This window comes from Seriola dumerili, unplaced genomic scaffold (genome assembly GCF_002260705.1).
Source record: "Seriola dumerili isolate Sdu_G_001 unplaced genomic scaffold, Sdu_1.0 BDQW01000110.1, whole genome shotgun sequence".
NCBI lineage: Eukaryota > Metazoa > Chordata > Actinopteri > Carangiformes > Carangidae > Seriola > Seriola dumerili.
This window is the reverse complement of record NW_019174365.1, coordinates 10,738,674-10,752,542: the sequence shown is the minus strand read 5'-3', so window position 1 is coordinate 10,752,542 and position 13,869 is coordinate 10,738,674. Positions and strand designations below refer to the sequence as shown.

Genomic DNA, 13,869 nt, shown 5'->3' with positions numbered 1-13,869 from the left:
ATCTGAATTAAGGCTTTGACTGTTGGTTTTACATGCTCATTGGACGGAGAACCGAGCAGAACCTTCCTCATAACACCATACTGATTTTCCAGATTTTTGGATCAGACTTTGTACAGTTTTTCATGTTTTGTTTATCCTTTGAAGGCAGCAAGTAATGTAAAGCTCAATACCTCCCTCTACCGGCCTGTTACTGTACTGCAACACACACCACTCAGAACTGTGTTGATTTTTTGAATTCAATTTAAATATATTTTTTATTTATATTTTTCTTTTTCTTTGCTTTTATTTCATGAACTTTTGACTGTATTCCATGTTGTACATAAAGTAGCCCCACTGTTAATGTCTTCAGTTTTCCTATTGAGTTTCTATTGTGTATATATTTTATTATTATATTTTATGCACATTGCTGCAAAAAGATTTTAACTTTTGGAAGAATTATGATCTGAACTTAAGTGTCACAACAAACCTAAAATGACTGCTTATAAAAAAAAAGTTACACATCACACTTTTGTGACATCCAACACATTACAGTGCAAAAACATTAAAATAAGAAACTCCTCCTGATACTGAACTTCAGGCACAATTTTAAAGCCCATCTCAAACAAACCTGCTTTCCTACATTTTTCTGAAGGTATATGAGCAATGGTTAGGGTTTGCTATGCAAATAAATGCAAATGTAAGTTCTGCCGTCACAAAAGTTACACCCTGTCCCATCTTGCCTAGTGGCATGAAAGTTGCACATATTATATTTTCATTTTGAAGATGAATTGATTGATTGACTGACTGACTGACTGGTTGTCTTAATTATGGCAGAAGGACAATAGTTTTCAGTAGGGGCACAACATTGAGCATTCACAGTAAAAACAGTAAAAGACAGTCTGTACATGGCAGACACACACAAGTACAAATAACTGGTGTTAGACGCAATACGCACAGAACAATTCAAATTACTTACAACTATGCAGATATAGCTATAGTGCTGCTGTGAGTACAGAGTTTCATGTGTAAAACTAATGTTGGCAAATGTGTGTTTGAGTGCACCTTTGAAAGGTGACATAAGTTTTACAACCAAAAGGTCAGAATGAATGTAAGAGGTGCTGAACCAAAGTTACAGAGGCACAGACATGATAGAAATGTCAATTTTTTCTGCCCTGCATATTTGGTTTCACATAAAAATAAATATAAGGCCAGTTGTACTCTTACTATGGAAAACCATTTTGTTCCATAGCCACAAGTCTGAGCCAGTTCTGTGCTGCAGTGACATGGGGATCCTCTCTGCACAGACTGAATCAGGAGACTTAAAGCTTTCAAAGAATGTCTAATTTGTCAAAGTTGAGTGAAGATTAAGTTTGGCACAGACCAAAACACGCCTGAAGTAGCACTACCAAGGTCAAAGTGATGCTGAAAGGTTAAATATATTATATATTCATAACTTAGGTTTGGGTACATGGGGTGGACACAGAAACTCAATGTCTCAGCTGCTTTTAAGCTGTATTTTAGTGTAAGATACAGGTGTGTTCATGCCCTGTGTAGCCTACTGTCAAGACCAACATGACTTTTCTAAATAACCTTTTCAATCTGGAAGTTTTTAGGCCACATTCAGCTCCATCTACTCATATCTGAACTGCCGTCTAACTAAAAGTTCGGTTTCTCTTTTGAAATAAATGATGTTTAATGTTAATATAAGACCACAGTTCTCCTCTCTAACCCTGCATCTCACCCCTGGCGGCCTCTCTACTTCTTCTTCTTCTTCTTCTTCCAGTAAGCGGTTTTGTTTCTCGTTGACGGTCTTGAACGTCACTTTATTTGCTGAGAGCTGTGTCGGTCGCGCGGCACCAGGAAATGGAGGCTCTGCCGCGCTGCTGAGCGTGTAGCTGTCCAGACAGCGGCAGAACTGGGAGGAGAAACCAGCGACCAGCAGGCAGCGACAGGCGACGACTTTCAGCACTTTGAAGTGAGGTCTGCACACTCAAAAATCATCCACAGTTTATTGTTTAATGCTTTATTAGAAGCCGAGGTTTGCTCTGTTTAACTTTTACGCTGCTTTTCTGCCCCCGCTACAATGTTAAATTAGTGATTTGCCCTGCTGGGTTTGCAGCGGAAGATGATGGGCTTGGCTGCCCGAGTTTCGACTTCGTTTAGTTTCTCGTTCAGAAAATACAACTTTGTGCTTCACTTAGCTTTATTTTAACCGCTTGTTCATGTCTGTGTCCTCCTTAAAAAGGGTTTCGTGCATCAGCAGGAGAACATGAGCGACGCAAGTCAGCCCAAGGTTGAACTTTTTGTGAAGGTAAGCGATTGAATGATGACAGAAGAAAAAAAAAACCCATCACACCCAGAAAAGTGACGCGGGGACTGCGACATTATGTGACTTTGATTTATTTAAGTGTTTCGTTGTCTTTTATCTGGCCATTATCAGTATATTGATAACATATCTCTATGGCAAATACACCAGAGACATAATGTCACCTTGTTCGCTTTGAATTACATTCAATATCTGAGTAATAATTTTCTTATCATTTAGACCACCTGTGCTGACTCACTGGGTTTATAAACAACAGTAAGACTAATCTAATTAAAAGCACATTAAGATCATGGTCAGTCGACTTTAATCTATATTTAGTATGTTGGTCAGGCAGGCTAATCCCATTTAGTTTGAGCCAAAAAACATGCTCAGATATGACCAATATGTCTCTCTCTGCCTCCCCTCATGGTCTTACACAAGTTTCAATGATTCCTCTGTGTGAACATGTGCACCACCCTCCTCTGTTTTTTGTCCTCAGAGGTGAATGATGCTGTTGTAACTTCTCTAAATCCTGTTTTCTAGTCAGCCCACTTAATGACACTTGATATGGTTAATGAAAGAAGAATAAAGTAATGAAATAATATCTTCACGTGGACTGTGGTTTCTCCTGACTCCATGTTGTTGAGCCACACAGGCCACAGGACAGATCTGTAAGGAGGCAGAGTGACTTAATATGAAATGTGGCTTCCTACAGCCACACAGTGCATTTTAAAGCTGTTTGGTCATTTCCTGAGCGGCCTGTAAGCTCTGCTTTAATGTGAGAATGATTTATTTTGCTACTATTATTTTCATTATGGATGAATCTGCTGATTATTTTCTCCATTAATTGATCAATTGTTTGGTCAATGAAATGACCAGAAAATAGCCAAAAAAAGTAAATTTTCCCTTTTCACAGCCCAGTGTGATGTCTTTTAAATTGCTTGTTCTCTCTAAACCAAAAATACTCAAATTACAATGTTTTAAGACACAGAATCTGCACATTTGAGAAGCTGTAACATGAGTGTGTCTTGGTTGAAGAGTGAAAACTTCTTCACTTTTTGTTTTTACAAAAAAGAGAAAATTTCACTGAAAAACTGTTAATTAACAGCAACATACATGACATATCCCCCTTGTCCCCTTATATGTCCCTGCCCAATGGCCAGAAAAATAATCACTACATATGACAAACTTGAACAATAGAGCTGCATTGGATTAGTCAATTAATAGATTAGTTGATTAACAGAAAATTTATCTGTAGCTATTTTTATCATCAAACAATAATTTTATCATTTTAAGCAAAAATGTCAATGTTTACTATTTCTAGCTCCTCAAATGTGAGGATTTGATGCTTTTCTTTCTTATACGTGATACAAAACTGAATATTTCTGAACTACTGGTCGGACAAAACAAGACATTTTAAAGTGTCGCCTTAATCTGTGGAAAAATTATAAAGGGCATTTTTACTATTTTCAGGTATTTTATAAAATGATTAATCAAATAATCGATAATAAAAATGATAAGTCGCTGCAGGCCAGCTGTTAAGCAAGTACATGAACAAATAAAAAAAAAAAACATTTGGTGCATTTAGAACATTTTCACCTATCTCTCTCTGTTTCTGTTTCCCAGGCGGGGAGCGATGGTCAGAGCATCGGCAACTGTCCTTTCTCCCAGCGTCTCTTCATGGTGCTGTGGCTGAAAGGAGTCACTTTCGACGTTACCACAGTGGACATGAAGAGGTGAAAACCCACATCTTTCACGTGTGTGTGTGTGTGTGTGTGTGTGTGTGTGTGTGTGTGTGATGTTTTGGGTTTTTTTTCCTCTGGCAGTATTGTCGGTTTACATTGGCACCACAGAGGAATGTCCGCCTACTGTTGTAATGCTCCCAAATGTACCATCCAGTAAAGGAACAGGAGGCATTTCATTCATTTAACAGGTGTTAAAAGATATAAAGCAACTCTTGCACAGATTTTAGTGAAAGCTGGGCGCAGATTTAGCAGCAAACAAGAGTAGTGTCCTGTAGTTTGATATTTTTACTCAGCTTCCTTTTCTTTTTTTTTTTTGTCTAATTCCCCTTTTCTCCCCCATCTGCCTGACCGTGTCCTTTTCCGTCTATCTTTAGGAAGCCTGACATCTTGAAGGACCTGGCTCCTGGTGCTCAGCCTCCCTTCCTGTTGTACGGCAGCGAGGTGAAAACTGACACCAACAAGATTGAGGAGTTCCTGGAGGAAAATCTCTGCCCTCCAAAGTAATCTCTGTTTTACCTTGTTTTTGTCAGAACTGAAGCAATTAATTAATTGAATCAGCAACTATTCATTCATTTTCTCACGTGAGGATTTGCTGTTGATGATTATCTTTGGACTTAATTGGACAAAACAAACTATTTGATGTTTTTACTTGCATATTTCACCACTTTCTGACATTTTATAGACCAATAGAAAATTCACAACATTTTGATCCGACTCTGATGCTTGTTTTATGTATTTGAATACATTTTTTGGCTTGGAGTCTCTGTGCCATCCTGTAGGAATGGCCCACCATCCTCTTGGTCTAAGCTTTGTTCTGTAGAGTTCATGCATTCAATTCATATGAAATTTATGTGATGTGATATATTGATGTGTGAATTAATATCCATCTCTCTGTTGTGTAGGTATCCTCGTCTGGCTGCTCGCAACCCAGAGTCCAACACAGCAGGCATGGACGTCTTCTCCAAGTTCTCTGCTTACGTCAAGAATTCAAACCCTCAGGCCAATGAAAGTAAGTGAGGCATAATCTGTCTAAATCAGAAATATAACTTGATTATCATAAAATCCTTGCTTCGTCTAGACTCTAAACTTTTCTACATTTCTAATAAACCTTGTTTTATTCGTGGTGGTATTTTCTGTAAAAAATAAAAACAAAACACTGCTGAGCTCCTTCTGTCGTTCTCTGACGAACAGAAAACCAGCAGGGAGCGTCCGAGTTAATAACATTATGTTCTGAGCTTTTCTGCCTCAGTGCAAACAGGTCACCTGCCGCTCTTTGTGCTGGGTGATCTCACTGGAAATGTCACTGTGGTTGGGTGGTGTGGTTATTTCTTTATTTCATGGTCATTTCAGCCATTTAAACCAAAAAAAAAAAGTTGACTTTGTCTGAAGTCATGGTAGTTTTCTCTTTTCTCTCCTTTTTGGAGAAACAAACTGTCCCTTTAGCTTTGATTGCATGTTGAACTTTAATATTTTCTGTGTATCCACGTGTGTTCAGATCTAGAGAAAGGCCTGCTGAAAGCTCTGAAGAAGCTGGATGACTACCTCGGCTCTGCACTTCCTGATGAGATCGACGAGAATAGCGCTGATGAGGTCACTTCCTCGTCCCGCCCCTTCCTGGATGGCCAAGAGCTTACTCTGGCTGACTGCAACTTGCTGCCTAAGCTCCACATCGTGAAGGTAATCTTCTGTTTTAAGCCCTGCAGCACGGGGAGGGGGCCTGGGAGGAATAGATTATTTCACGTTTTTATTTCATCAACTGAAGGCTTGTCATGCCATAAGTCATAAGTCAAAATGACTTATTGATTGTGTCACTCAGACGCCCTTGTGGTTTTCCCCTCCAGGTCGTGTGTTTGAAATACCGACAATTCAGCATTCCTCAGTATCTAACAAACCTCTGGAGGTACCTGAACGCTGCGTACGCCCGGGAGGAGTTTGCCTCCACCTGCCCGATCGACGACGAGATCCACATCGCCTACTCCTCCGTAGCCAAAGTTCTCAAGTAGGAGGACAGTCATGAATACACCAGAATACACCAGCAGAACAACATACAAAAGCAAAAAAAAACACAAACAAAAAAAAAACACGTACGCACCTGCACACACCGAGCAATCACTCTGCAAGTGAAGCGGTCGATCTGTTTCTCTGTTCTAACTGATTGTGAGCGCCGCAAGAGGCTTTATTTACATCTGTATAGTCTTTTGTTGCAGCTATAAAAGATATCACGTTTCATAATGTTAGATCATTCTAATAACGGTTATTAATGGATAATTATTCTCCTACAGTAGGTTTGTATTTGTAGTTTTTTCCTGATAAAAGGGATGTTTTCGCCTCATGGACCAGTTTACATCAGTAAGGAAACAAGGAAGGAGTCAGAAACACATGCACAAAAAAAAAAAAAAAGTTCAGTCGTAATTAAATTAATTGAGCTGACTAGCTTTTTGACTGCCCACATATCATCTGACTTTTTTCTGGACAACTTCTGGTTACTTGCTGATCATGTTGCCTGCAGACACACACTCACATGCACACCTTCACACACTTAAAACTACAGCCTGCACACTGTAAAGTTGGAAATGATTCTCGTTCCCTTCTTGATGACGGTGGCTACTGTATATTCTTGACTTCAAAAAAAAAAAAAAAGTTATTATCGTGGAGGGGAGATTTCAACAGACACGGCGCTGCCTACCAGATCAAACTTTCACTTTCACCTTGCAAGCCTCACACAAGCTGAGTCGATTCTTATTTTCAGTCATTTTCACCAGCTCACCTGCCAAAGTGTCTTTTGTGGTGTGTCTGTAATCACAGATGCTTCGCGTTCAGTTTATTGTTTCATTATTGAGGGAACGAGGCCTTGTACAGTAAAGGATTCCAAGATTTTATTTTATATAAGCCAACTTCAATTTAAACATAACAGCTTTTTATTCTTCATGGCTGCACCTCAGAGAGGAATGGGGTGCAGAGCGGGCGGGTCTTGCGTTAGGGAGGCAGAACTGAAAACAGTTACAGAGACAGGAAACAGTTTCAATAGACTCAGGCTTCCTCTTTCTCTGCTCCCACAGCAGGCGTGAAGGATTATTCAAGATTACTGAGCTTGTTTGTGATCCGCTGTTAGGGCCTGTTGCCAGCAATTGATTTTACCCTGCCTGTCGTCGCGTATGAGAAGAAGAGGGAGATCAGGTTGTCAGCGTATTGAAGTTGCTGTGGATGAAGAGGAGGAGGTTGTTTTGTTTTGAGGGGGGAAAAAAAAAACCAATCTGAACTTTAATGTAAACATGCACAATGTTTAAAATTAAAGTAGCATCGGTAGCTTTATATTGTAGGCCGTTATTTATTGAAAGATAAGGCTGGCATTATTCTATATTTTCCTTATTGGCAATCCCATGAAGAGTGTCTTTCTATATATTCTGTGTAGAGATGCAACAATTAGGCAATTAATTGATTAGTTTTCAAGAAAAAATGCCCAAATTTGCTGTTTCTCGCTCCTAAAATGTGTGGATTCGAAGCGTTTCCTTTGTCATATACTGTATGATAGTAAACTATAGAATATACAGTATCTGGGAGTGATGTTGCAGCTCTATCTCTGACTTCCATGCTGTTTCTGTTGCACCAAAATCATCTAGTTGAGACAAATCTTTAAAAGTGGGTCATAGATCTGACACACTGAAATAACACCTGTAGCCACTTAATCTGATGCTACTTGATCCAAACACTGGATCAAGTAGAGAGGCTACCTGAATGTTGTGTGTGCTTCTCTTTGCTAATGATAATTAGTAATTAGGACTCTCTATTTCATAATGGAGGAGCAGGTCGCCCAGTGTTCTCAGCCATGCTGCTGAAAACATGGCTCTAGAGATTTCTGTGTCTTGTCGGTCAGGTCGCCGCTTTGGTCCATACTGAAATATCTCATCAGCGATCGGTTGCCATGAAATTTGTGCAGACAGTTGTGGTGCCCAGATGGTGGATGATGCATAGTGACTTCTGTAATCTCCTGACTTTTCCTCTAGTCCCTTGATGTTTAGAATGATTTTTTTCTGCGACAGCTATTGGTCAGTTACCATGAAATTTGGTTCAGAGATTAATGTTCCCCTCAGGATGCATCATAATAACTAAGGTAGTCCTATCATCTCAACTAGCGCCATCATTAGGCCAAAATTTTAATTGGTGTAATACTCTGGTTTATGACCAACTATTAATATTCCTGTCAGTATTATTTTCATTGGATTTGTTGACAATAAGAAAAATATAGAATATCAGCAGACTTTGTATACTTAGTGCTGACAGGCTGATATTTCACTGTCATGTGTTGCCATTTGGATTAATCCACTGTTTGAAGTTTACTCATCTCAAATTCCTGTAAAAGTCACTTGAAATTCATTAACTGGGAAGAACTGGATCTTTATCTGACTGCAGTAGCAGCTTGTGTAGAGGATATTATTAACTGCAAGGCACTATGCAAATTAACATTTATAGAGGCAGTTTGCAATTAAGGCTTAATTTATTCAAACACCTTTGTTATTAGCCTCTTAATGTTCTGGATCTCAGATGACTGTGACGCTCATAAAAGAAATGAAACCTAAGTGCAATTTAAAGTAATTAAAAAGTCAATCTTGTGCACAGACTTTGATAATATTAGACATCAGGCATCTCTTCAAAGTAGTCTGTCAAAGTTTTAATAGCATCACTACTAGTATTTTCATAATGATAAACTGATATAAGAATTAGACATCAGGTGTGAGCACAGTTGGTTATTTTTCTACACAAGTTTAATCACATAAATGAACCCTTCCTTGACGAATTGCTAGGTGTAATGTGAGTGTTGATCAAAGGGATGATATATTTTACTTGACTGAATTGTTGTGGATTTCATCTATTTTCTAAAATGGACCAATTTTTAAAGGGATCGTGTCTGAATAATTTCATTGTTGATAGTATTTCTTCTCTCCAAGTTAAAGAGTTTTCACTTCTTACTGTAGGACTTGATACAATTTCAGGGACCATTTAACTTGTTACATTCATTTAAAATTACTTTCATTAGTTTGTTTTTCACTTTTTGTTTTAACTCTTGTTTTTTTATCTTCATGTCATATTGTTTTTGATTGTCATGGGACCTATATTGTGCTTTTCTCTTGGTTTCCTGCCGCTATGCATTTCTCTCCAAATATTTTAGCCTTTTAATTTTTTTTCAAGCTGTTCGCGATGTAGTCTGAAGCAGTTGCACTTAAAAGTCCACAGGATCTAAAGAGTGATGTGGACACTAAACCAATAGATTGAACAATGAAGACAATCAAACTAATAGCACAGCAGAAGTGTATTTTATACTTAAAAGCTCTTACAAAGACACATTTATTAATGTCCCAATAAAATACCTTGATAACAAATCAAACAGTGACTGATGTGTTTTTATTTTTGAATCTTGTTTGAGGGTAAAAACATTCAGATGGCCAAACAAATAAGTGTCAACAATAGTGCAAACAACAAAATGTCTAGTCTAATACAAGCAGTACGTTAGAATCTCTCTGTTGTCAAGTTCAGTAACTTAACTAAAAAAATCACACATCTAATGAATATAGAGCAAAAATGAGACGCATAACACTGAGAAGGCATCTCTTCAAAGTAGTCTGTTAAAGTTTTAATAGCATCACTATAGTATTTTCATTAATGATAAACTGATATAAGAACATAGGCCTACTTTCATGTTTCTATTAGTCCGCAGTTTTCTTTTTTTACTGACTGTATTTAAGTGTTTGGTTGGCATTTTCATTTTATTTTCTTTCTTTTAACTTTCTTTTTTTATTTAACTTTTATTTTTCCTTTTTCTTTTCACTTGTCAATAGTTCCCAACCTCAGGGTCAGTGATCATGTCGGACTTTTATATAATTATTTTTTTCTCGCGTCACCGTTATGCCTCAAAAATGTCTTCAGGTGAAACAATCGAAGAAGAAAAAAAAATCACTTTGCAGTTGAGCTGCTCACACCTCCTGTCATGAGGGTTAGACATTGCTGTACTTTGAGTCATAAAGGTTGGGAAACACCGTTTTGAACAAGAGACAAGCTCACTGTTAATTCTTTTTAAAAACAGGAATTTTGCCCATGTGCCTGTGAGTGTACGTTTTTATACATCTTTTTCCAGATCATCTCTCCCAGGTCACTTACATCCTCTACATTTGTTGTCGAGGATGGCCTCAGCTTCAGGCCAGCAGCAGAGCGAGTGCAGGCAGCAGGGACAGAGCTACTCCTCCCCAGCTGAGGGCAGCAATAGACACAGCCCCGTTGCACAGGTCGGTATCACAGCAGACGTTGGTGTAGTTAAAATAGAGGCCTGAGGCGTATTTCTGTCCGCTCACCCCGCACTGGGCGGCGATGGCGCAGCTCTTCTCGAACATCGTCACTTGTAGAGCGCCTGCAAGAGCAGAGAAAGGGGAAGAGTTTTGTTTCGGTCCATGCAGTGATGGGCAGGTGAAAAAAACACAGAAAAAATATAATAAATATTTTCTCTTGTTTGTCATAGGCATGGATAATCCATTTATCCATTTAATGCTGCATATCTGGAAACAGATCACCTTAATTTAACTTTATTTATTTATTTCTGGCTCAGGTGTTGGAGGTGAGAATTTGAAAGCACACCTTATTCAAAGTGTAACTCTGCAAACTGGTACTTGCATAAAACAAAACCTCACATAACATTAATGATTTCCTGTGACTGTTCCTGCTTTTCCTGACTCCTCATCCCACATGATGCTCACACTGAAAACGTCCTGATTGGTTATGCGATATCATGCATGTGGAAAAGGGGCTTTACCCTCTGATGAGACACAGTGACCGTTTCGCCCCACCCACGGAGGCCAGAGAGTTATTTTTAGAGATAATTTGATGGCATCACTGGCATTAGTGAGCTGACAGCTGGCCTGATGAGAAATGATGCTGAGCTGTTGAGTCATTCTTTCGTCTCGTTTTGTTTTCACACATGTAGAGTCATGAAAGGATTAAACCTAAGAGAGGGCTCTGCGGAAGCAATCACATATTTTAGGGTTGTTTTATTTTAGTATCCTGAGCAGCAGCAATCAAAGATTATACAGTGCAGTCTTTGATTAATGATATTGTTCTGTTCCAGGAAATATGGTTACTGAGTTATCTGTACAACACTGGTATTTTCTGAAAAACTTAATAATTTTTGCTACGTACATTTGGATGGAAACACACTTTATGTTGCCCCTGTGCTATTTACTTTTTATCATGTCAGAGATAAAATATTATCACAAGAAATAAACACACCGTGTTTGCTGAAACTTTAGTCATGCTAAAATGCAGTGTAACAGTAGCACAATCAAAAAGTAAAGTAATAGTCAACAAATATACATATATATTTATATATACTACCAGTTTACCATAAGTTTGCTGACATTAGCTAATATTAGCCACCATAAGCTACTGGTCAGAGCAAGTAAGACAATTTATTGCTAATGAATACAACTTAATTTGTGTGAGGAATAATGTGTTATGTCTTATTTTCAAAGTTGCACAGTTGGTTTAAGAGCATTTGGTCTGTACTGGGTGAAGAGTGTGGGAACTGTAGTTACAAAAAGGATTACAGCTTCTACTCAGGTCTTTGTGTTTGGGTGTCAACACACTTATATTAAAGATGAAATTGAGCATTTTCAAGCCAAAGCCGAACAACACAAAACTGGCTTAATACATTCAGACTGTACATTCCTTGCATCTGTTCCTAGACAATGTTCTGCACAGTGAGGCTTTGTCTGCCAATTTGTGACCATCATGCCCTCGATTCTCAGAAAATAATCTCATCTACAGACACAGAAATAAACTCACACACACACACACACACACACACACAGATTTTACCCCGCCTTCCTGTTGCAGTACTAGACAGGCAGCGCTGCCCAGCAGGACACTCCTGGGGAAACTTGAAGCAGTCCAGAGGAGAGATGGCGGGGAACAGACAGGTGTAACAGCGCAAACAGGCTGAGGGAAACAATGGAAAAATGTTAAATCGTAATTTATTTTGAGTAAATGTTGATAAATTCCAGATTTTTGGAGCTGATACCAATTTATTTATAACATAACACAAGTATTTTAGATGAGAATCCTTTAACTTAGCTTGAAGAAGACATGCAGGCCAGCTGAGCAGTGCGTTTTACAGTTGAAACATAAACGTGTCAGCGCCCCCTGCTGGACAAACAGTGTGATAGGCTACTGGCCAAACAGGTCAGAAGTTTGTAGGGAATTACTGGAGAAAACTGGGTTATTGTTCGTTTTGATTTGATTGATACTTCACTACAGTTCTTTTTTTACTGTAGGTGTCCTCACTGGGAATAAATCCACATAGTTCATAAAAATGAACAGGTTTCACTTCATTTTAAGTTCCTATTTAGCATTTATTATAAGTATATTAACATTTAACAATGCTCATTACACATTTTATATTGATATTATTATGTTATAATATATTTTACTTTATTTTAGCTGTTCGCACACCAGCATCCACTGATGGGTGTCTACAGGAGAAGTTATTCTTGTTGACAAATACATTCATACACACTTATAGCTGCTTACTACTACATTACAGATTGTTATAAACTTTTTATTAAATGTTTATAGGCTGTTAGTGAATGATAAATCTGGGGACTTAAATGAAAGTGAAAAAACTGAATAATACCCAAAATATCTGGATTGGATCACAAAATGTATCTCTTATACAGAAGCCATATTTTCCTTAAGAAGGGCATGTCACTAAAACATGTTTTACAATCAATCAAACAGTCTTAAAAATGACAGAAATAATAATTCAACTTCATTGATTAAAGGATAGCCTCACAATTTCTCAAGTATGTCTTAAAACAATAGTCAGGTCCCCATATGAACACTGAAACCTTCCTGCTGTTCACGCTGGGTGTTGAGTGATTCCTTCCTAACAATCCTCAATTGGGGACAAAATCCACAGTCCTCATTTTGTGCAAAGATTTATTTGATTCATTAAGTTTATCTGAAGCAGTTGGAGTAAATCAGCTAACGGCTAATCCTTTTTAGTGTAAAATCTTGTGTTTCCCCAGACAGATGAGCTGCTTTGGACAGAACATTACATTCATTTTGTACTAAAATGACCACAACTCCTAGAGATACTCAGCTTGGTTTGTTTAAATCACACGACTGAAGCCTGAAGCTTCATTTTTAAGTTTTATGTCCCCCATCTCTTACATCGTAAAGGTGTTAGGATGCGATCTCTAATGTCAAGTATGAGCATCATATTGTAAAATGTGAAACTACTATTTGTTACTGAAAACACATTTTACAATAAATCAGCTTTTCCTTACAGGCTGATTTAAGGAATGGTTTTACCCATTAAACATACCTGCCAAGGGAAGACAACACAGGAATACAACCAGAAGCTGTAAACGAGGCATGATGCTTCCAGTGAGAAGTCTCCAAAGATTTTCAGGTCTTCAAACTGGGTGGTACCAAAAAAAAAAAAAAAAAAAAATCCTGTCCTGGGATGTTACAAGCCTCTCATTGAACTAATTGATGTGCGGTTGATCTGCTACGTCCCCCAACTCATTCCTACATTACATTTCTCTCCGTCTTTGAAGTCCAAACCTGCACTCTCAGTCTCTTGCTGATTTTTCCCTCTGTCTTTTCCTGCGCTGTAGTATGTGAAGCTGATAAAGTGGCACCTCTTCAAATGTAGTAATCAGCCCTGAGTTTTTCCTTTTCTTTCACTCTTGGCTTTGCTCTTTTGCCGTAGGCCTGATCTGAATACCCACGTTACTCGGACCATCGTTGTCTCCTCCCTTAAACTTTAAATTTAATTTGAAGAGGTAATTAAGA

General features: G+C 38.3%; 2 protein-coding genes across 3 annotated transcripts; one reads left to right on the top strand and one right to left on the bottom strand.

The window, feature by feature from the left end:
• The first annotated feature begins 1,836 nt into the window (after nucleotides 1-1,836).
• On the top strand, nucleotides 1,837-6,669 carry clic1 (chloride intracellular channel 1). 2 transcript variants are annotated; one of them, XM_022746992.1, is made up of 7 exons: nucleotides 1,837-1,954; nucleotides 2,225-2,290; nucleotides 3,911-4,020; nucleotides 4,404-4,529; nucleotides 4,932-5,038; nucleotides 5,525-5,706; nucleotides 5,871-6,669. In XM_022746992.1, the coding sequence occupies exons 2-7, from the start codon at nucleotides 2,249-2,251 to the stop codon at nucleotides 6,030-6,032; spliced, it is 729 nt and encodes a 242-aa protein (XP_022602713.1). In that variant the 5' UTR covers nucleotides 1,837-1,954; nucleotides 2,225-2,248; the 3' UTR covers nucleotides 6,033-6,669. The 2 variants fall into 2 exon arrangements, with proteins under 2 accessions (XP_022602713.1, XP_022602712.1); XM_022746991.1 differs by having other exon boundaries at nucleotides 1,868-1,959.
• A 2,650-nt stretch (nucleotides 6,670-9,319) lies between these two features.
• On the bottom strand, nucleotides 9,320-13,780 carry LOC111223027 (prostate stem cell antigen-like). Its single transcript, XM_022746993.1, has 3 exons — nucleotides 13,397-13,780; nucleotides 11,890-12,009; nucleotides 9,320-10,429 (listed from the first exon to the last, which is right to left on the bottom strand). Exons 1-3 carry the CDS (start codon nucleotides 13,446-13,448, stop codon nucleotides 10,218-10,220), a joined length of 384 nt encoding a protein of 127 aa, XP_022602714.1. The 5' UTR covers nucleotides 13,449-13,780; the 3' UTR covers nucleotides 9,320-10,217.
• Nucleotides 13,781-13,869: the final 89 nt, after the last annotated feature.

Excerpts from the sequence above, each read along its gene's own strand:
- LOC111223027 (XM_022746993.1), bottom strand. The coding sequence starts at position 13,448 with ATGCCTCGTTTACAGCTTCTGGTTGTATTCCTGTGTTGTCTTCCCTTG. Across the intron at positions 12,010-13,396 it reads GTGTTGTCTTCCCTTGGCAG|CCTGTTTGCGCTGTTACACC; the intron begins GTATGTTTAATG and ends TGTTTCCCTCAG. Across the intron at positions 10,430-11,889 it reads TACTGCAACAGGAAGGCGGG|GCGCTCTACAAGTGACGATG; the intron begins GTAAAATCTGTG and ends CTGCTCTTGCAG.
- clic1 (XM_022746992.1), top strand. The coding sequence starts at position 2,249 with ATGAGCGACGCAAGTCAGCCCAAGGTTGAACTTTTTGTGAAG. Across the intron at positions 4,021-4,403 it reads ACCACAGTGGACATGAAGAG|GAAGCCTGACATCTTGAAGG; the intron begins GTGAAAACCCAC and ends GTCTATCTTTAG. Across the intron at positions 5,039-5,524 it reads AAACCCTCAGGCCAATGAAA|ATCTAGAGAAAGGCCTGCTG; the intron begins GTAAGTGAGGCA and ends ACGTGTGTTCAG.